The sequence below is a fragment of the Falco naumanni genome, chromosome 10 (assembly GCF_017639655.2).
Source record: "Falco naumanni isolate bFalNau1 chromosome 10, bFalNau1.pat, whole genome shotgun sequence".
NCBI lineage: Eukaryota > Metazoa > Chordata > Aves > Falconiformes > Falconidae > Falco > Falco naumanni.
The window spans coordinates 5,152,863-5,176,612 of NC_054063.1; the positions used below are offsets into that span (position 1 = coordinate 5,152,863).

A 23,750-nucleotide genomic window follows, 5' to 3' on the forward strand; every position below is an offset into this window, starting at 1 on the left:
AAAAAAGTGGGATCTTTCTGTGCCTCTATTCACACATTTTGTGAGAAAATTGGAGGAATGTTTGCGTATCTCACTAGAGGTACTGAAAGGATTAAGTCATTTTTGTGAAGTATTTTGAATTTCTGGAATGAGATGTTTTGGACAAGCAAAATATTTTTCTCTTTGCATAAATACTATATGGAGAAGTTGAACAGTGATACCTAAGATAATCTAAGTTTCATCTTAAACATTTATAAATCCTCCTCTCTTTTTTTGGCTGTTCTTATAGATCCTATTTCTGAAGATGCTCACTGTCAGCAACTCGTAGGCAAATCACTGGAATTCAGGGATGCTCAGCCCAGATGCCAATTACTTTATCGCAATTCAGAATTTTTTCTTTGAGCTCCATGTAGAAGGCCAAATTCTCAACTGGAGTAAGTGCATGCAGCTCTGTTCAGCTGAACATCTCTATGCCTATTTGTATTAGCTAAAGGTCATGCCCGTATCCTGACATACAAATGTCTCAGTTTGCAGCGTGAAAGCTATTGCTTTCTATTTTCCCAGTAGTAAAGATATACTGCAGAAGAAATAGGCTTCAAAATTCTGCCAGTCATCTGTAAAATGGCTTAGAGTTCATCCTGTTCTGCTAATATATGGCAATTTAGTACAGGGTCTGGTGAGGGAAATATTAACAGGAGTACACAGGAACAAACTCATAGTTGCCAACATCAGCAGAGGCAACTGGATGCTACCGCAGGGCTTACCTGGCATTATTTCAGAATAAAATCCTTGCTTTAGGGCTTTAACTCCTACTGACTGTCTGAAATGCAGCTGCTGTGCTGCTGAACTACCTGAAAAAATCCTATCATACAGATAATTTCAGGTTGTCGGCAGTAAAAACAATAGCAGGCAAGGGGGCTACAAAGAATGGGTTAAATCACAGACTTCCTACCTCTTTAGTATTCTTGGATAATAATCCACCTACAGTGACTCTACACTGTGGGTAGAAAATGCCTACCTCTTTTTAAACATAATTTATGCACTCCTTTGCCTTTTGAAAAGGATAGACACCAGCCAGATAGAAGACTGCTTTGCTGCATTAGGGCTCAAAATTAACCATCAAAATGTGTGCCTGATGTGCAAGTCAATCTGCCAAGTCATAAATGTTACAAACAGACATTTGATTACAGTGTGTATTTTTAAAGTATGCTTTTTGGCTATGTAGCTTTAGCAAATACCATTTCTTTCAGTCAGTGCTAAAAGGACAGGGATACGTATGCTGTTAACCTGGCACAATATGAAATCTGCCATAAACTGATTTCCCTGGAGGATTTCTTTCTGTAAGGGCTGTGTGCTATGAGGCAGTGTCTTCTGGATGATTCAAAGTGCCCTTGACTTGATCTGCAGTAAGCAGGAAGGAAAGTGCTTGATAGTTTCTTCTGTGATGCAGTGGTGGCATCTGAGGAGGCTGAGAAGTGTGAAGGAGACTTAAAAGGAAGCTCATTCCCTTCCCCCCCCCCCCCCCCCCTTTTTTTTTTTTCCTTTCTTTCTTCCCCCTTATGAGAAAAAAGTTCTTGGGCTTGGACTTGAAGGGGTTGGTTGGTGAGAGGTTTCTGTTTTTGAAGTTAAATCCAGACCGAGAAAATTCTATGGTGGTTGCATAAGTATTGAAATTACAACACTGCTAAAGCCTGAAAAGCAAGCAATAGACTGAGGCACATATTTCTAATATAATTGCTTTCTGACCTTTTTTTTTGTTTGTTTTGCTTTGAGTTTTGATTAACTTCACATTAATTATAATCAGTGACCACTGGGGAAGAAAGTTGAGGTTGGTTGGGGGTTTTTTTTGGTTAAAATCCCAGCAGCTTTCCCTCATTCTTCCATTTGGCTTAATGCAGAAAAAAAACCACCCAGGGAGGTCAAATTTGACACTTTTGATCCCTTGGATTAGACAACAAGGATATAAGCAATTTCAGGCCATCCCTGTATGCCATGAAGAAACAAAACCATGGTAAATACGAGCTAGAATTAATTCTTCAAAAGCAGTGCATTTTTTGTTTGAGGAACACAGTGGCCCCTGAGTAATATCAAAGGCAACGAGCCATTTTCTGCTTGCCCATAGCAAGAATTACCAGACTATTACAGTGGAAGGTGGCACTAGAGAGTGAGCCTTGGGCCGTTCATGCATCTCCAACGCGCCCTGTGGACAGCATCCTAGGCAAAGGGTATTTTCAAAGAGATTGGTATCTTCAAAGCAGATGTGCAACTCTTGTATCATCTGCCTTGATCCTTGAGCCTTCAGGGGAATAACTAGGCTGCTCCCTGCCCCAACACAGTGCCAGGGACAGAAGAGGTCCAAGTGTCATTAGTCGCACATTCTGCTGTGTCTGTCCTGACTTCTTTGCCTCTCATCCTGATCTGTAATCGTATCTCTGCCGTTGCTGGCTGAATGTTTCCTCAGGAAGCGAACAGCTTATCTTCAGTACCTGTCCGGTGCCTTTGTGTCAGAGGTCTTACAAAGATGATCCCGGAGATGAAAGCCAACCCAGCTGAGAAAAAGGTGGCTGCCCCCAGTATGCTTTGTGCCTTGCTGCAATTGCTCAGAGAGCTTCAGCATATGTCAGGCTTCAGCACGTACAGCATCTGCTCTGGCATCGTATTCTGTAGGGTGTTGGTCTTCTTGGAAGAGACCCACTTTGCTAGACACAGCTCTCGGCTCATTCTTAGTCTGCCTGCTTTGGGAAGGCAACGTGTTTTCTGACAACAGCCAAGATGAAAATGAAGGGTTCGTTCTATTGTCACTTAGGGCTGATGTATAACCTGCTCCTTCAATTTGCAGTCTCTATTCAGAATGCACAGGCTATGGAGACAGCCAATTAATTGAACTTAAACTATTTTATGGCTTTATGAGGTTGATGCAAACTGGGGCCAGTTAAAATGTAGGGTCTGATTAAGTCTGCTAGTGCTTTAATTCTCTGTGTTTTGTTTTAAAATGTCAATTTGGGGATATATTTGTTCTATTTTGAAATTTTATCATTATTTAATTAAAAGTTATTTAGTAAATCCTTTATGCATATTCTACTGGGTGGGTCTTGCATTAATTTTTCACCTGAAAGAGCAAAAAGAATCTCAAGAAGTTTTAACTGTTGTTTAGAAAGGTTTTGTAGATAGTGTTAAATTTTCCTCAGTTTTGCCTCCCTGATCCACAAGAGCTTTGCTTTCTCATTTCCTGTCAATCTTATTGAGGAATGCTGAATAATCAGAATGAATCAAAGATAAAATTGCACCCTCTGATTTATTTTGAGAACAACTTTAGTTCTTTCGATGTTGAAAAGATGTCCTCACTTCACCTGCTGAAAGCAAACATGATACTGGAAATTCATCTGGTACCTTGAATTTATCACCAAATTACTGCGCAAACGTTAATTAGTCTCCACAATACCCAGAAGAGGTAGGTAAATAATGTTTAATTATTCTGATTATAGATGTAAATCACTGTCAAGAAGTGACTTGCCAGAGGTCACATTTGATGAGAGATCAAGAGTTGCTTGTGCTTCCTACACCACTTCTGCCTCCTACCTTATCTCTCCTTGTTTCAGCTCCATCACTGTAGTGGCCACTGAATCTTAAACATATATTCATATTGGAGTCCTCAGTGAACAGAAGACATTAACACGCCACATCTTTTCATTGGACAGCATATATTCTCAATTAAATATTGCCCATTTATTCTGGACCTTTTTTTACTTAACATCATCAAACAAGGGCAAAGTGGTGCTAATTGTCCCACGGATTTAATGCATGATGAGAATCACTCCCAGAGTAATACCTCCGGGGACTGCTGCTGAAACTTGCACGGTCTCTCTGACAGAACAAGAGCCTGTGGCTCCCCCTCACTTCCAGAAGTGCCTTATGTATTTATTAGGCCAGTTGTTTTCTCCTGAAATCCCAGTTAGTCTTGGATCACAGCTGAAAGGGGTTTGTGTGTGTGGTGAAGGCCATAATTCTTGTGCAGGATTCCTGAGAGGAAAAGCTGGTTTGGCTAGGTTGGAACAGTGAAATCTCTGCCCTAGAGCTCTTAAAGAGATGAGATTGGACTTCTTTTTTTTTTTTAATTTTTCCTCCTGCCAAGCTCTTGTGTCAGCTGTCAAGGTGTTTGACCTTCACAGGCCACAGAAAAAACCTGAGTGCATCAGAACATGCCATCCAAAATCCTCAAATGTCCTTACAGCAAAGGCTTCTCCAGGGCTAGCACTGACGGTAATACATGAGGATTTTCTCTGTGGAGCCTAACCCTTTTTTATTCTTCAGCAAGCTCGCAACAGCAAAATGTGCTCTTTTGACTACAGAATTTATTAATGCAAATTCCCTTCTTCTGGGCTCTTGTGAGGGCTGCTTTCTTGCTGGCTGCACATGCAGAATGTACTGGCATATTGCTAACTCATTTGAATTATTGTCAATAGGTTGTTCTCACCTTGCTGGAAAAAGATTTGCTGTAAGTTGCCACAGTCTGAGATGTCAAGAAGCTCTTGACAGTCTTGTTTCCCTGCTAGTAGGCTGGTGATTTGTCATCCTGCATTCCCTTTCCAGGTTCCCAACACTGTTTGTTCTTCAATGTCTAGTGAACATTGAGGGGTGAGACTTCCCTCTCCCCAGTGATTTGTTCTAACTCTTGAAGCCTCCTCCTCTCTCCTATTTACTGTTGCTACATCCAACTCCAAGCATTTTCCTCCTCATTGCTTACATTGGAATCACCTTTCTCTGTAGTTCCACCTAAAGAGTGTCCATCTCATGTGTGATGGTGACTGCAGTTCCTCCACTGCACAGCACCCTGTGCTCTACGAGCAGCAGATGAGTTATCCAACAAGAATTAAAATGTTGTTTAAAAACCAGAATTGGTGCCACAGCCTCTGGGTGAAACGGGAACAGTCAGAAGGACAAGATGTTGATCCTTCTAAAAGGAAGAGTGGGTTTGTGTCCAGAAAGGGCTAGAGAAGCACAGAGCCAGGCTGAGAATCATTTGAAAAAAAAAATAATTCATGAGCAAGACTGTATTTTTCTGATCTACATGGAAACCTGTTTTTATTCTCAACTGATTTAAAAACAAAAACAAAAAAAACCCCAAAACACCTCAAACAAGCTAAGAGACTGCAAGCAGATGAGTATTTCTAAATAATGGAAATTATAAAAGCAATTTGAAAAAAAAAAAAAAAAAAAGAGACCCTTTTTTTCCTTGAAAACATTCAACAAAACCGGTCACATTTGTCCTACAGACTTCAGACGAGCAAGGCTTTATCCTGATCTAAAGATTTTAGCAAATTTTTGTGCAGAAAAGTCTTTGCTTTTTACCTCTCTGTCATTCCCTCTTAAACTTTGCTGGTTTGTTCTTTCTTTCTGACTACCATTTCATTTTTTTCACTTTTTTTTATTAATAAGTGTGAGGGGAGAAAAAGAAACTAATCCTGGGGAAAGAAAAACTTTGGGATTTTTCTTATGGAAAGAAGGGAGAAACTTAGAATAGAGCTCCTTTGGGAGGAGGGGGCAAAATGGGAGAAAAATATCTTTACTTCCCAAAAAGAAAATATATCTACACTTATTTGACCAGCTCTAGATTGAAACTGAAGAATCCGTATAATACTGTTGATACTCCAAAACCTGTTTCTTAGCCAAAAAGTCTGTGTACTGTGAGATGACTCCCTAAAAATTTCCAAAACCACAACCCCCCCAAAATTCATCAACCTTTTCCCTCCCTTGCAACCCTCACAAGTAGCTGGATTTGAAGGGCAAATAAGGCTGTGGAATAAATGTTGAAGAGGGGCTGGTGACATGCATGTTGGCCTTATATTTGCGTTGTCTCTTTCTATGTGTGTGTTTAAAAAATAAAATCACTGCCTCAGCTTAATGGGAGATTCAAACCCACAAGTGACTAATTAGCATTTTGATGAAGGTAGGTGTATTTTAAGGAAAAAATGTTTTCTGCCCTAAGCTGCAAGCCTGTGGTGAGTTTTGTTAACTAGAAGAATTCATAATTTGGGCTAGTGAGTTGGCTTAAGGGCATTTTTGTGGCATGTGGGCATTTTAATAGCAGGACTGTGGTAAGCACTTGCAGTGAGCACTAGCAGGGATTATGCAGCATGTCATCTCAAAATTTTTCTTGATTACAGCTAGTATCATATGCAGTGCAGGTCGTGAATGAGAAGGTACTTTTTTCCATTTGTATCCAAATCTTTATTGATGTGCCTCTCAAAATACAGCTGCTGCTCTCTCAGTAAACATGGGACAGGGCTTGTGAATGTAGTTACCCCACATGAATTGTTTACTGTATTTTTCTGAATTTATTTCTGAGCCCTTTGCTATCTGTGTACATTACAGCTCTTGTAGGAAGATCTTTAGAGCAAACCACTGCTGAATCTGGACAGTCATGTACAAGGTCATAGTAGAAATCTCTCTTTGTTGTTGTTCTTTTGCTAAAGTTGTCAAAGTGAGGAGCAAGGGATGCCACAGAAAGGGCATCCTAAGTTTTGCAGTTACTAGAATTAATGATGTGCCCACAGCTACCCTAAGTGGAAATTACATCTGTTAGACTGGCATTGCTAAATAAAAAATAAAACCTGGCCGGCTACTGGGATGAACAATGCAATCAGATATCCTTGTGGCCAAAAAACCCCACCCCAGAACAAAACAGCTGCTGTTTCTAATATTCATGCCTAGGATCTCTGCTTAAATTTACTGCAGTTCTAGCACCTGTAAACCTGTACATCTTGCTTCTAAAATAGATGTAGGACAATCAGGATAAAAAGAGATTAGATGAAATTTCTTGCTAGTCTGAATTAGACCTTACTTCTGAAGTCAAAAGCAGGAAAAGCTTATATTTGCAAGAAACATCATAAAATCAAAGAGCAGTGTGTGTGGTGTTCTCAGCAGACATACAGCTACTTTGAAATCCTACCTGGGTGAAGAGAGCACAAAAAAGTACTTCACATTGGTGCTCATAAAAACGGTATTTGAATGATCAAAACAAAAGCCTATGGACGCATAGTGTCCCTGTGCAATATTCTGTAAACACGCAGATCCAGGGAAGAGAGCAGATGCCTGCTTTACTCAGTTTTAATTTCTGTCTGATGGAGGTTGCGTCATACGAGTCTCTGCATAAGGGGACAAACGGCTTTAATTGCCTCATAGCAGAGTTCTCCACCTCCTAGCAGAATGAAAATAAGGATGACCTCCCCACATCCCTACATACAAAAGGTAACTTTACCCTATTCGCAAGAACCCAGCAGAAGCTTTGTGAATGTGCTCCCTTCCTTTGAATTTTCCTACAAGGTGACTTTCATCATAATTGTCTTGAGTGTTTTGCACTTCAATAGTGAATATTTGTTTAAAATCTAATAATATTTTGTTTTAAAGTTTTTTCGTAAATGGTTAAGACTCACAGAACCTTCATGATGCAAGGAGATATTGGTACTGGCAGTCTCCTTATCAGATGATGATAAATAGACACAAAGCTATCACAACTGACATTTTAAAAAGTTTTCAGTACTTAGAACCTTTGGAGATCAACTTGAAGAGACCATCTGCAGCTGCCACTGACTTCAAAGGGAGCTATGAAAATCAGGATTTGATGCTGAAATTCCTGTTGTGACCTTCTTTGTGAGACCAACATTTATAGCTAAAGGGGAATTTTGCTACTGCAAGATGTCTAAGGCTTAGAGAGACCACAGATACAAGAGTTAGCCCAGTGTCTAAAACCTGCTTGTGATTAGCTTGTTTTCAGCATGTTTTCAGATGCAGTAGTGGGCCTTTTGGATGCCAAACACAGAGTATTGAAAACACTATTCCTCTTGTTGCAAGACAGGAGTTTTTAAAAAATGTACATATTTAATTAGGAAATAGGCTGGAATGGTTTTCATGTAGCACAGAGAGAGAGAGAGAACAAGAGGCCTAGGAACACAGCTCCAAACTTCCCGGCTTTTGCTCATATTCCTGCCACGGTTCCCAGTAAGATTTCTTTCATCTACATTTGCTGTAGTTACTCCTTTCTTCCTTTCTAATAATTTAAGAGACAAGATGACAGAACAGATTAGAAAAATATCTATAAATAATACCGTACGTAAAGAGGCATTTACCCACCGAGTCTTAAAACTCATTCCCTGATTTGGTTCTATTTTTATAAGCTTCATCTTACTTGACACTGACAATGATTCATATAAATATTAAGTATTCATTTTTAATCCACTGCACATAAGTGAAGCTAAACCGTAGAGTTCTTCGGAGTTTCTACCCTGCAGGTCCTTACTTAGGATGGAAAGAAGGATAGGAGGGTTCGGTTCCTAAGTACTCCACAGTTTGGTCCTATATTAGATAGCCTAGATGAGGCATTTTTAACGTTTTCAGTGACGTTCATATTTCAAAGGGGGTTTTCATTGATTTTTTACTTTTCTTCTGCAGGATATAAAAATAGGACGTGTTCCCCTGAATTAAAAGCTAAATCTGAAGGCTGCGGAACATAACATGATTTCTTATTTATACTTCTTTTTGTGTTGTGGCTATGTAGAACAACTCCATCACTATTCTTTTGCTGTCTTGTTTTTTAATTAAATCAGTTTTTATAATGTTTTTATTTATTGTCCTAATGTTTTGTTTTTTAGACTGCACAACAAAGCTATTTAAACAATGAAAGAAAATATTTTTTTCAATGTTTGTCACTTCTAAATTCTAATATAATTGTGTTTCTGTTATAGCAAGAGAAGATTTGATAACAGATGGTAAAACTGCCTCTGCTTCATTAGAGCCCCTGGCAAGACTCCTATATAAGGTAAATTACAATAAAGAGGGATATTTAACAATATACCCGGCACAGTTTCCAGTAAGATTTTGAGCTGGTATTATGTGTGTCATGAAGGCAGTGAATATAATAGCTAGAATGTTTATTGATCTCTTCTGTATTGGTTGTTAATACCAGAGCTAAAGCGTATGTGCCCTAATCCTGCAAAGACTTGTTGTAGTGCTTTTGCAAGTTAAATTTATCCTGGCAGTAGTTTAATTGAGATCGCTTTCCTTTAATGGTGATAATGCATTTTTATTAAAAAGAAATAAAATGTAAGTGATCAATTTCCATTTAAATTAAAATAATGTTTATGTTAAAATATTGATGAAAAGGCAGCCTTCAAAGATTTTAAGAATGCCTATACTTATATGGCATGCCTGAAAGGTGACAGATTAGTAGCCCTGGGAAATTAAGTCTTTTCAAAACAAATTGTGAGATGTGTCCTTACGCTGACTTGGGAACTCACTTTTCAGTTTTGGCGGAACAGCTCAGGCTCTGGGGTGAAAAACTCCTGTCTTCTGTGTATCATCTCGTACTTCTTTGTGCATTTTGTACATTCCTTCTACAAAGCAGCTGCACAGAGATTACTAAATCATTGCACGTGGCTTATCCTGGAGTCAACTGTATGATGATGACATATGGTTATTTCTTAAGAGGAACTGGCTTTGAACTAGTGTGTGGTTGAAAAAACCAAAGTAGCGTTGTCACACACTAAAGTGACGCTGTTTCTGACATTGTCACTACATACATACATGTATATATATATAAATATATATAGTTTTTTATATGTGCACATATATATGTGTATAGTTTTCTGCTATTAATCTTGCTGAATTCAGTAGCCCAGAACTGCCACACAGGAACAGCTTCTTAGTTGCACGTTGCTGGGAAATGCTGCTTTGCCATGTACCCAGTATGTTCGTTCGTGAATTCTTCATGCCATGCAAACTAGATCGACTTCACTAACTGCCTGGATTATGCAGCCGTCTGAAGTCGGGAAGTCTCTTGAGCAGAGACAGATGAAAATTTGAAATTCAGCATTTGGAGGAAGGTACTAAGCCTGAAATTTCACATTCTAAGCAAAAAACCTGTAGCCACTGGGTTATTGCATTGGGGGAACTTTTTCACACGACTGATATCTTGTTTTCATTTTAGCACATTTTTGAAAACAGCTTATATTCAGTGTGTATTTGGGAAGTACATTTAAAGGATTGTGCCTGTCAGTGAAGAAAAATTATGGGCATTAACAAGGCTTTGATATAAGGCAGTTGCCAACAATACTAAAGCAGTTCTGGGTAGAGGCAGAAACAATACTGTAAGCACTGGGAAATTTTAATCTGCATTTTAAAAAAATCACATCTGCAGGGTTAGTGTTTTGGGAGTTGTAAGTTTGAACTCACGTGGCTACATCCTTTCATGAGTCTGGCCTCAGAAATAAGGATGTGGGAACTGACTGCTAGATTTCCGTGACACAGGAGTGATGGAGAGATGGTGGGTGCCCAGCCCGGCTGTCTGCACTGGCTGGCACTGTTCATACCTATACCGCACCTTTTGAATAATCATAGCTTTAGGTGATGATCTGCTCCAGTCCAGGTTGGCTTGGGAAACACTACATCTGAGTGTAAATTCTTACCAGAGATGCTTACTGTTAACTTGCTGGTTTTATGGTAATAGCATTTAGAGGTGTCAACAGGGATTATACCCCTGTTGTGCTAGTTACTGCAATAATGGCGTAGTAAGGGAGAGACAAAAAAATGCAAAGCCGGTAACCTGAGAAAAGCTGTTTTCCTCTTTTGAAAATGACATACTAAGATGAAATATCTTGTATGGTTCCACACACAGTGAATTTCATAGAAAATGAGGAGGGCTGAAGCATACCCAAATGACGTGGCTTAATGAGCTAATATAACGGCTTGTTCATATGCTTGTGCTATCACAAATGTTCATTTGCTGAGCTATATGAATATGGCCTGCCTTTGTACTACTGGCATGCTGTAGATGCTAGCTGAAACCCCTGAGAGGATTCTTCAGAGCTAACATATGCAAGCAAGTAGGGTGCACAAATAACGACTTTAGTCAGATCTGCTAACAAATGTTTGCTTGATAAGCTGCATTAATTCCGTTGCTTGCAATCATGTCTAAATCTCAGATTTGGGGGGTTTTGTTTGGTTTTTTGTTTGGTTGGTTTTGAGTTTTTGGTTTGGTTTGGTTTTTTGCTTTCTAGTAAATTCACACCATGTAGGTCTGTGTATATTTCTTTGGACATGTGTGGGTTGTTCTGAATGAATGTTAAAAAGCACCTAATAAAAGCAAAGGCTTACCCTGCTGTCCTAGCCAAGATACCCTTTGAGTACTGTATATGTGCAGCTTTAGGAGTTGCTGTCTCATGATAGTATATATGTGAAGATAAATTTGTGGTTTGGAGTTGAAGATGCTACAGAATTGCTATTGAATTTCAGACTTTTCATTTCCCTTTAGTCCATGTCACTGACACTAATGAGGTAAACAGAGCTGCTTTTCTTAGCAAAGCAGGTTCTCCAAAAGGTGTTTTCTTTAGAGCAATGAATGCACTTTTGCACTATTGATTTCCTGCTGCTTAGACAAAACTAACATTTCAAGTAATGTATACAGTTTTGAAATTTACATTAGGTCTTTAATAAAAATCACTAGCATCTTTGGGACTTCTTGGTAGGATAAACACTGAACTCCTATCAGCTGAACACTACATTTCAATATTGCTTAAGCAAAATTCAGATCTAAGCTGATCTGCTACAGTCCCCAAAAAAGAAAACCAAACACCACCCCCAGCCACTGACTAAGTCTGGTATTGGTTGAGCTGTCATAGCACGGTTAGGTTGTTCTTGGTTTGTCCTTACAAGTGCTTTACTGAAAAAGCCTGAGTTAAAATCAGTTCTGCATTATGCGGGACACATTCCCAAGAAGTGCTAAGACGTACTGTCACTAGATTTCTTGCAAAACTCCACACTAGAAGCAATGGGGAGATCCGTGCTAAAAAAAGAAATGGGAATAGCACGATGTGGCTGATATCATGTCATCTTGTTTTTAGAGTAGAGATCAGAGGCTGCTGTGAAGGCAAGCCCTTTTGCGTTGAGTGTTGTGGCAATTATACAATTGTCCTTGTCCTGAAAAATTTTGCCTGAAACAGGTCTGCCTGGGTCCCTGGCTGGATCGCACTCAAATCAGTGGTAGCTGTGGCAGTGGCCTTATGAGGTGGGGTGGGATTTTATGGTCAGTCTCTTGACTCCTTGCCTATGTCCTTTTCTGCTGTAAGACATGACCTCCCTTCTGCTGGAGGTTGTAGGTGCTCGGCATTTTTAGGAGTTCCTCCCTATTCATTTTTTTTCCCAATCTCTTATCAAATTAGAAACACTGTCATTGAAGATTATCATGTAATTAAAAACTGGACAAATCACAAAGCTGGCCTCCACCATCTATTACCTGTCAGTTGATCTGGCATAATGAAGACTGGAAGAATCCAAACTGAAATATAGAACAGGGTTGTTGGAATGAATTTTCAAAGCGAAATCTGCAGCTGAATTTCTGAGGCATGTCAAATAATAAGTAACCTGATCTGACGAGATCTTTCTGTATTTGAATAGGTAATGCAGGTAATTTTATAATGTGGGTTTTGGAGGGCAAAGGTGGGCAGCAATAGGGATTCTGCTGCAGTTGAAACAAGGAGCTATTACCCTGTAGGTGTATTTGTGTAAGTTTGTTTTTTTTTTTTTGTGAATGCTGAATAGATGATCCAGGAATTTCAGGAAAGAAGATGGATTTGGTTTGGTTGCGCAGACCAAAAGGCTTGTTTTAACTTGTATTTTATCTGGGAAACTGTAAGACTCAGCAGGAATAGGTTTTGCCTTTGTTATTTAAACCAAACAATCCATTTTGCTGCTTCTTCAAGGGGACATTCTTTCCCAGATTTTCAAGTCAAAAGCCAGTAGGCTATTTTCAACCATTTCATGGGGTCACAACACCACAACGGTCTTGACTGAACATTTTCTCAAAGTAAATCTCACAGCACTAAGATTTACTGCTGCTCCTGAAGTATCAACATAATTACGTAAGCGTGTGCCAGCAGTGTGTGCCTGTGTTGGTAGCTCATGTGCAGCACACACACATTGCTGGCTGGCTGCAGTGCACTGAAATCAGAGATTTATTGCATTTACAAAGAGCCGTTAAAATGCAATTTTAACTTCCTGTCATTAAAGGGTCTTATATCATAAGCAATCACTGCAAAAAAGCCTTGGACTGAGATTTATTCATAATTTGTATAGCCTGATTTATTAGAGACCCCATTATATCTTATAAATCATATCTGAAAGCAATGAAAATCAATTAGGGTCTGGTCCTTTCACCTTTACCTGTGTTGGGTAGTACCCTGCTCTCAGCCTTAAGGAAAGGGGGATGTTCCTGGAGTAAGCTATTGCTACAAGAGTAGGAGTGAAGACAGTAAAATCTGCATCCTTACTGAGCACAGGAAAGAGATGTAAGAATTATTCTAGAAATGACAGCATTCAGTTTATATTCCAGGAGGAGGGAGTGGTTCTCTATAGATTCATAGATTTCTCTGATATCATCCGATCCAACACTCCTGTGTACCGTTTGGAGTGAATCACATATTTATGTAATGCAATATTCAGTAGAGAAAGCCAAGTCAGCCTTCTGATACTGTTCCTTCCTCAGATCAAATGCAGCACATAGTGACTGAGAAGCTAATTGTAATACAATTGCAAAGCTAACAAAATGGCTGTTCTGTTAGTCTTATTCCCCAAGAATGCAGTGAAATTTCATAAAATCAAGCCTATATAAAATGGAAACGCAGTTTTGCCATCTGTATTTGCATGAGAGAGAATGGTGCACTTGATTGTCAATTAGGGGCCTAATTTCTCAGTCTCAATACCCCTGTTTGCCCTTTTGATTATGAAATGCAGCGCTTGGATGTGATTTGGTTGAACATTAATTGAAGTCATGTGGTTTGAATAGGGATGTATTCTATAGTCCTTTGCAGCAAAAAATGCCAGTAAGATCATGAAGAGCTTTGTCAGTATTAGAACTTTGTTTTGATGCAGTGTGCTAAAGATGCTCATGTCTTTAAATTATTATGAAAATATGTATTTGAATACATACGTAGCTAATAAATTACCAAGATCTGTGGCACTTCAGTGGTTTGGAATGGAAATATGCAATGCAGCTATTAAGAAAGCAGTAGACTGCAATTAGTCTGTTACCCTGAACCATACTGCAGGAAAATTCATTTCTAGCCCTGGAGTTGGTAGTAATTTTGGCACTGAATTTCAGTAACAGTAAGGCTGGGCCCTCTCTTGCTGATTTGCTAACATCTCTCCTTATGTTAAAAGAAAGGCAATATGCATAGGCTTTACTCAAGTACTACCATAAATATACACAGATCAGTCACGTATTTTTACAAATAAGAAGGATGAATACCATTGAATACTAGACTGCACAGCAGAAGGGAAAAGAAGATGGAAAAATAGTTTTTCTAGGTATAGTCTAATATGTCACATTTTTGTGAGCAGTTCTAAAGTAGAAATACTATAATTGATCCACAGATCTTTTTATCCTTTGTCTCATGATATACCAACAGAGAATACCAGTATTTTGTTGCTTTTTTCCCCCTAACCAAAACTAAAATAGCAAATGTCAGGAGAAGGGGAAAGAAAATAACTGAAGGCACATAAGGATGGATTAAAGGGAGAAGGGACCAAATATCATACTGAAAGCAGTCACTAAATTCATATTGATTTCAGTGGCACCACGGTTACATTTTCAGAGGTATTTTGGGATGGTTTAAATTTGAAGTCCTTCCTCATATGGAAGTCCCACTCAGCATCGTAGGAGGTGGCAGTGATAGGAAGGCATGTATATGTGTATGCGTATGATGGTATGATCCATACAATCATAGCCTCGGCTAAATCAAGTAAATTTTGTAACCTAGAAACATTAAAATTAAGTAAGATTTAAAAAAAAATTAAAATGGCAACAGATGCTGTTCTTTTTTAAGGTTTTAGAATAATAGAAATAAAATTGGAAATAGGCAAATGGATTAAAAAAACCCTTCCTTGAATTAAAACTGCTAAGTCTGTACTAGCCAGCCATAGATTTGTCAGGTAGATAACATCAACCCTCTCATCTCCTTGTAAGGTTGTGACTTCAAAGAGATTGTAAAATGTTCTGGGTAGACAGCGTATTTTCCTATGTGTTTCTGAGCAACTGAAACCAGTGAAGTCATAATTCTGCATGGCTGCTTTTTTTGGTGCTTTTTTTTTTTTTTTTTTTGGTGGCGGTTTTAAAATATATTACCTCTGAGGTCAGAGGGAAAATTCCCAGGAGTTATTTTTGAGTGTGCCTGCTCCCACCTTGGCTCATTTGATAGGGACTGAACGTGGGACTTGCTGTGAGTGGTGCACATTTGCTAGCTGGCATTGCAAAGGCTCCTTTGGGCAGGACGCAGAGTAGACCATACCATGCGTATTAATGGGTTATATAAGGATTTGCAGTAACATGTCCCTTGATGGGAGAAAATAGGAATAAAATGGGAATTTTAGGAACTGTATCAATAATGAATGGTAGTTAATAGAAGTCTGTCTGTAATTCCATTATACTACAAGTGCAGGGGAAACTTCATTTAATGTGGAAAGATTCTCATTTTTCCAGAACTGTAATGCAGTGTGCAGTTAAAATTAGGCTGTCTCGTTAATTGTCAAAGTATATGGCAAGAATTACTGCAGCCAGCTTCAGTGCAGGATGAGATGTGCCTCTGCAGGGGAGACATTGCAGAAAGGCCCAAGGTGGGAGGGCAGCTCCATCAGGGCCCCTTTGATGAAATCTGTCCCTGGGGAGAGGCGTGCTGTGGGTGGAGGAAGATGTGTGGGGCAGCTCTCCTCCATTCTCTCCCTATCTGCTTGCGCTCGGCGGGAGCTCCTGGAGCACTCTCCATGGAGCACTCCTCTGCAAAGTGCATCCCATATCAGATGGCTGCAGAGTAAGCTCCCCCTGTGAAGGGTGACAAGTGTCTGTTCCCACTCCCTGATACTTTCCCCAATTCCTGAGCTTAGCTGTACTGGGTCAGGGTAAAGGATGAGCAGAAATCATCCCACCACCCTCTCAGCCTTGAGACGGTATGCTTATTCAAGAACCAGGATCCCATAAGCCTTCTTGTACCTACATATAGAGAAAAATCGATTTAAATGAACACAGCGAGGTTGAAATGCTCTTGAATGTACAGAAGCAAGCTGGAAGAAATCCCTGGGGAATACCTTTTTTCTCATCTCTTCCCCGCTATCCTTTTTCCTATCTCCTTCTCAGTGTCAGGAACTTGTCCTTCAAAAATCACCCACTGAGGAAAGCAGATTCTTCTGCAGGATGTGAAGGGAGAAGATGAGGGAAGGGGGAGCGAGAGTTTTGCCTTTCCTTTTTCAGATCAGAGCTATATAGTGTATGCCAGGATGGCAAATCAAGCTGTTGAGGACTTTCCATAGGACCCCAACCAGCTTTTTTATTTAAAAATTGTAAAAATGTTTATTTGGAAGGACTACAGAAGCTTTCTTGAGGGTTCGCTAATGAAGCTTAACTGTCCAATTTGAATGTGAGCACTAGCGCAGAATCTCAGCTGAAAGCTCCTAGTTCCCCCACACTGACTAACCTAGCATGAATTAACACAAACACAACCTTACCCTGCTGGGGAGGAGGAGGAGGAAGGGGTAAAGATGTTAGATACCTGCAGGCCAAATTCCCCAGAAAGTCAGCTGGAGCTTTGCTAGTGTAAGAACAGCATGACCAGACATAAACGTAAAGGAGAGAGGATGCTTAGAAAATATTTTTCACACGTTTGTGTACTGAGGGTCCTATGAAGTCTAATGAGTGCAGGAGGCAGGAACTCTATTACAGCGTAACTCTCAGATACGCTGCTTTAGTGTATCTGTAGCTGTTTCCCCCTTTGTGTCTACTTATGAAAAATAATTTTACACAGCTGCCTGATGGTGCAAAAAAGACAGTTCTAATAAGCTTTAAAGAAACATCTCACTGATTTAGGTGCACAACATCCATTGACATGCAGTGATATTTAGCTGCCTGATCAGATGTTTTTGAAAATCCACCTGGATGCCTGTCTGTCTACGTTTGCAGCCAGTATCTCTGTAAATCTGATCTTTTTCACCTTATCTGTTACTCTGTTTGGACCTCCAGGTCCCAGCCTTTGCCTCTGTCATGCAAATGTGAATTCTTTAAGTTACAGAGAAGTGCGACATGGATTTATCTTCCTAAAGGCAGGTGTCTAAGGCAATCTGGGATTTGAAACAAGCTACCTTTTCTTATTACAGGTTTAGAAGACCATGCAATTTTTGAAAGTGATTCATCTTTTTAGAAAGAACTACCTTATTAAATAAATTAAGTGTTTAGAAAACTAGAATTTTATTAAAATCAGCCACTATTGTTTTAACAAGAAACTGTAGACTATGTTGCACCTAAAGACAAATGAGTAGTGACTGGGAGCTTATGCTTTATCAAGGTAGGTTTAGAAATAGATAAAATTTGCAGATGTAGCTGATTTTGCCTGACATACACAAATGCTCTTCCAGTCTTCCTGGGCCACCTACAATGAGATCTGATGTCATTTAGTGTGAGTTAGGTGCAGGTGAAGCAAAACAGTCAAATGTACTTGTATTTGTTAACAGTGCCCATCAAAGTGCTCTAAGAATGGCTAGATTTAAGAAATGCTGAGCTTTCCATAGATGGTTCCTAAACATTCACTGAATTAGCGGACCAGATATAGTCCAGAGAAATCTTGCTTTATTCAGATATGCAGGTTTTCATTTAATCTTAATATTCACATACTGTACTCTGTTTACTTGCCCCCAAGTGTAACAGTCTGTTGGTTATGTAAACCGATGCTTACATTAAAATGTTATTTTTACATACATTTTGCTGCCGTCTGTAAACCCCAAACACATATATAATAACCACCATTACTAGAAGTCTGAGATCCAGTTAGGATGACAAAATTTTGTGATTTTTTTTTTTGACAAAATGGCAATGTGAGTTTAAATTTTTGCATGACTGCAATACACAATTAAAAGTGAGGTAACAGTGGATTTGTTGCCTGACTCTATTAATGATTGCTTTAATATGCTATTCGCTTGTTAATGATGCTATCAATTCTTTTGCTGTAAATTAGCTATTGTGAGTTTGAGGTCTTTTTGCAGTGTCTGTGTTAGGTTACAGGCGCATAAATCAAACTCCCATCTCTTTTTACATCCATAACCATAACATATGGCTTTTATTAGAAAATGTTAAGTGTCTTATAATGTCTTCTTAATGGACAGTGTTGTGCATGTGTTCATGATGAAAGCCATCTTCCTTCATGCAAAATATTAATGCATATGGCCTACGTCTCCACAGATACAAGTTAAAGAACCATATTTAACCCATGAAATATTCAGTATACACTTCAACTTTGCCCAGAATTCATGTCTCTAGTTTAACAATCCTTTAAGGAAAGAACAAGTTAGAGGTAAATCAGGGATTGAATTCTACCAGCTGTGCACATGTAATTGTGTACAAATGGTATAACATCCACTGCCAAAAAATACCCCACCAAACCCAGATCACTTTATAAAATGCCTATTCCTTAACGAAAATGCCCAGAGAGAGTTAGACATATCCTCCTAGAATTCCAGCTTGTACATCACAAAGACTCTTAATATTGGTCACAGATTTTGGCCTCCAACCTAAAATATCTTAGTGCTTCCAAGGAAAAGGGTGTTTTAGCCTCTCTATCCTTTTCACTGGGACAGCATCATCCATTTGGCTTTTGGACCATTCCACAAAATCTTGGACAAGAACATTGCTTTGACTTTAAATGTATTTTACTGACAGATTCCTGAGCACCAGAGAGGTCTATTCAGATCAACACCTGCTGATACTGGGCTTGATTAAAGGAAGCTAACTGAGCCTTTTGAAGGATACCCTCCAGCCTTACTTCTCCATTTCCATGTTCCCTTGGCAGAAATCAGGGATGTGAAAGCTGCAATTCAACAGCATCATCCTTTCATCTCAGGGTAAATATTTTATTATTCCTTTAGCTCCCATGCTGTTTAAAGGAATTCATTTAAAATATTAACTTCTTTGTTCAGGGAGGAAGTCTCCAAAGGGTGTGCAAACAAGACTCTTTAGAAATGCACCAGTATATAACTCCAGGCTCTGCTCCAGCTTTCCCCATTCATTGTCTGCAGACCTGGCATCTCCCTGCTAGAGATCTCTGCTCAGACGGAAAGCCTCCAGCAGCTGCTGTTCCACCACCCATTCATGCATGACCAGCTTCCCTGTCCCTGTTCCTTGCATTTCCACCTCTCCTTCCTCCACCTGTCCAGTTTGCTCCCTAATCTGATCTCGGTTCTTTGATCCTCCTCAGGAACACTGATCATCCTCCCACACCAAAGCACCATTCATCCCTACCGAGGGCTGGCAGCAATTATACTGTAGCAAAGGTACATCTAAGAGAGAGGAGTAAAACCTATCCAAACCAATTTCTTTGCAAAGGCACCATCCTTCATCTGTTCCTGCCTGTCAATATGGGTATCTTAGGGGTTAATCCTGCTGCTGTTCCTGAAGTAAAGGTTTTCTTTGTTTTTTACTTCAGGAGCAGAATCATGCCCTAATTAATGTAATTATCCTCATATGTAATAGCATGTAAGGTACCTGCTTGGAGGAGTCGGGTGACTAAGACCATCTTTATCCACAGCTATGCCGTGAACTGCACCAGAGTGCATTCCCTTTCCAAAACAACCGCAGGAACCAGGAGAGGAGGAGCTGTCCTTCAGTAGCCAGGCAAGAAACCTGTCGAACTGTGTCCCTTCTACATGAATGAACCCTCTCCTCTGATTAATACTTTGCATTTCCCTCAAGGGAAAAGACGGAGTGAGGGGGTAAGTGAGAAACTGAATTACCCATTCTCAGAGAGAGAAGCATGAACATAAATATTTAACAAGGTACATATGAGAAAAGAGAAAGGAACACACTCCCTTTCCAGTCCAGGCTGAGAAACTCTCTAAATCCCCTCGTCCCCCAGGGACTGCCTGCTCCCGTGGTCCTTTCTCCATCTCATAAAGGGGAGAGAACCGTTAGCTCATAAGAGGGCTGGACAAAGTGTACTGGGGGGTGACTGACTGTAAAAATCTGTGCATGGAGGGAAATTACCTGGTATAATGGAGATCTCTCTGGCCTGTGCCTGGGACCCTGCCCCAGGCTATGGGGTTTTGGGAGCCTGTTAGAAAATAAGGGTCTCTGGAAGCCCATACATGAGCACACGAGCTCATGCCTCCGTGTCCACTCGTGCCCCATGCATGGGACCCGCTTGAGAGTGTGAGTTATGTCCCCATGGCCCACGCATGATTTTTGTATGGCCACACACATGGATGGCTGCTCTGCTCTGACAGTGGAGGTAACCCTGACGATGCTGTGAGGAAGCAGGACTGAAGGGAGGCTCGAGTGTTTTGATGAGGGTGCCGATTGCATAGCTTACCCTTGCATATCTGGAGGAGTAGGGATCCTCAAAGAGCGCCCAGATGCGGGGCTGCCACCGTCTCCAGAAGCCCCCAGACCTGCCATCTGGGGAGTCACTAAGTGCTAGTCGTTTTGTCATCTCCAGCTCCTCTTCACCATCACCAGAGTCTCCGGTGCCATCTATGTCTCCGTCCTCAGCACTGCTATCCAGGGGCGCCCCACCAAAGCTGTCCAGAGCCTCTTCGGCGTCGCGGTGCTGCCGGTAGGTCATCCAACAGCAGGGCTCCACATCGGTCTCATCGATGCCCCAGAAGGCCAGCTCCTCCTCATACAGGGGCCCGCACACGTCCGCGGGGCAGTGCAGCTTGCCCGTGCGGTAGTAATTCAGGATGTGGGCGAAGACGCCCGGGTGCCGGTCAAAGAAAAACTCATCCGTGCGGGGGTCATAGTCGAAGTGGCTGTGGGCATCGGGTTCGGCGATCCAGGCCAGCCGAGTGCCGGGCAGGGTGCGCAGGGTGCTGCGGTAAGTCTGGTGCCTAGTCCCTCCCACGTTGATCACAATGCGGTCGCTCTCGTCGCCCTGGCCCATCTCGTCTCTTATTAGGCATGTCGCAGACTCATCCAAGCAAGCACGGCAGGCGGCAAGCCCGGCAAGGGACGGCTGCTCGGCGGCAGCCGGTGCCTAACCCGAGCCCCGATGCGGGCCCGCGGGGGGAAGGGATCCGGCCAGCCCCGCTCCCCGGGGGCCGCGCCGAGGGAGGCGGGTGCCGGTGGCTCCCGGCGCTGCGCCGCCGCCGGCCGAAGTCAGGCGCTGGGGGGCCGCGGTAGCTGCAGCCGCGGCGGAGGGGCAGGGGCAGGGGGGGCCATGCCCCGGGAGTGCGGGCGCTGCGGTGCGGGGCGCGGGGACGTGCCGGAGGGGGAGGGCCCTTCCCTGGTTGGACGTGGCCAAAAGCACCGAGGAAAAAAAAAAAAAAAAAAAAAAAAAGGGGGCGGTGGGGGTGGGGGGAGGAAAAATCGCGTCCCCGGCGCTGCCCGCAGGTGCTGGGGCTGCGGGGGCGCCGCGCTGCAGGCGGGGGGCGCCGGTGCCGGCTGCAGCCCCCCGGGTACGGCCGGGCTGTGCCCGCGCCTCGGCGGCGGTGCTGAACGGACAGCGCCGCCCTCCCGCCTCGCCGCGCTGCCGCCGGGCCGGGGGCGGGTGCGGGGAGCGCTGCCGGTGCAGGCGGCGGGACCCGCCGCGCTGCCGCTGCTCCGCCCGCTGCCGCCGCCGCTGCCGGGCGGCTCGGTGCAGCCCGCCCGCTCACCGGGCAGCGCCGCGCAGGCGCGCGCTCCCGCCCCGCCGCCGCTCGCCGGGTCCTAGCGCCGCCCGCGCCCCGAGGGCGCCGGCCCCGGCTCCCGCCCCTGTTACCGGTGCCGGACGGGGCGCCCTGTCCCGGTACCCCCGGCTGGCGGGGGAGCGCCCTCCCCTCCGCTCGCTTACCCCGCCACCGGCCTCCTCCCGTCCCCGCCGAAGGTGCCCCGCCGGAGGCCTCGCGTTCGCCGGTGCTGCCCCTCGCCCGCGCTGTGGCGGCCGGTCGCGGCGCTTCCGTCCCTCGCGGGCTGGGCCCCCCTGCAGGGCAGCGTGCCAGCCCGCCCCGGGCACGGATCCCCCGTGCCCGCAGCCGGGTGCCCGGGGGCTGCGCTTCTTACAGCGCCTGGACGTGGCCCCACGCACCTGCTTCGTGTCTCCATCTTTTTTTCTGTTTGTTCCCACTGTTCTCTTGTCGCTTCCCTGACACCTACCTGGGTCGGTAGGAGGCTGCAGCTTGCGTTTGTGTTGTTCATTCTTTTTTTATTCTCATTAATTCACAAGGAACGCCAAGGGAAGTTTTGTGTCTATGCAAAGACCGGTTCCTGCCCTGCGAGGAGCTCAAAGAACAGCAGGGAGACAGTTGTGTGGAAGGGAAGGAACAGAGGTATGTAGACATGTTCTTTATTTTGTTGCTGCCAACATCTTGGGAGGAGTGGGCTTATGAAAGAGCTTGGAAAGCTGAGCTGTCTTGGATGAATCATAGGAGGTCATGTCACGATGAGCGGATGAGGTGGAGAAACACCTGAGTGAAAGGTATATGGCTGCTGGAGCACAGAAACAGTGGGAATAACGTGTTGCTCAACAGAAGAGTGTGGATCAGGGGAATGCACTTAGGCGGAGCCTTGAAGGAGGACAGAGATTTGGATGTGCCCGAACAGCAGGTGAAGAACAAGTGGAGGGCTGCCAAGGAGAGAGTGGTGTGGTTGGGTTTGTGAGAGGAGGTGTTTGGCCTTCCAAAGCTTCCTTGGCTTGCAAAGTAATGTTGAATGTTTGGGATGCAGAGAAGAGAACAGTAGTTGTGGCGGGATGTACCAAAGAGGCCTGAATAGCAGATTTGCCTGTGAAAACGATGACAAACTCATCTAGCAGGGAGTGGGGTAGAAGGAAGGCCCAGGAGCTGGGTGCTGCTGGTGTGTGACTCGTGGCAAAGGGGAGAAAAGATAGTGGAAATGGGGAGCATGTTACTGCTGTCAGCAATGGAAGAGAAAAGGGAAAGTGAGGCTAAACCAGGGCAACGCTGCACTTCACCTGGCATAAACTGGTATCAAAAACTGCAGGAAGAGGGGGCAGACAGCCACCTGAGGAGTGGGGTTGGATGGGGGCAAAAAGGCTGGTGGCAGAGGGAGAAATCTGAGAATCACAGGCACAGAAATGCTATCTAAAATCCTTCAGGATTGCCAGACAGAAGGCACAAAGGAGAAAAGGGGAGGTCTGTGAACCCAAGCCTGGTATTAAGAAAGGAAAAGAGGGTGATGACTCATTGGCAGAAATAATACAAGTGATAATTATATTGTAATTATTGTAAGGCACTACTTTTGATAGCGATAGATCGGGGATCAATGGGAAAACACCGCAGGGTAGGTTCTGAGAGTTACAAAGGCTGAGGAAGGCAGGTGACCCTGGAAAGAGGTTTAAGGACCTGGGTGTGAATCCCAGGCCAGTGGGTCCCACTGGTCACATCTACAAGCTCTTTCCCAGCTCATTAGTTCCTGCTTCCCGTGTTACCTTACCCCACACCAGTGATTCCTCTTTAGGAATTTCAGTATTGGGATCTAAGGTGACTGTGGGGGTGAAAGGGATACCTCACAGCTTCTGTTCTAGTTCCCCTACCTTTAGCAGTTTTAGTTTCCCTTGTCTGGGCGTCTGATGGAGGGTGGTACAGGACCTCAGAGGTCATCTGAAAGCGTATGTTAGAAGAAAAAGTTTGTTTAAAGATAGTTTTCATGGACTCAGGTGAGGAGGCCACGGTGAAGTGATCTGTGAGGTTTCTTTGAAGATGCTAAGGCTGTAATTGATAAAGGAGCGTTGGTAGACACAGAAGAGTTGGGTATT

The 23,750-nt window shown here is 42.9% G+C and overlaps 1 protein-coding gene across 4 annotated transcripts in view; it reads right to left on the reverse strand.

Annotated features, from left to right (window-relative positions):
• KCNC1 (potassium voltage-gated channel subfamily C member 1) overlaps positions 1–21,301 on the reverse strand; it is a 130,242-nt gene extending 108,941 nt beyond the window's left edge. For all 4 annotated transcript variants that reach the window (XM_040608275.1, XM_040608274.1, XM_040608273.1 and 1 more), the window contains exon 1: positions 20,370–21,301. In XM_040608275.1, the coding sequence (XP_040464209.1) occupies positions 20,370–20,939 (570 nt within the window). In that variant the 5' untranslated portion in view covers positions 20,940–21,301. The remainder of the gene's footprint in view (positions 1–20,369) is intronic.
• Positions 21,302–23,750: the final 2,449 nt, after the last annotated feature.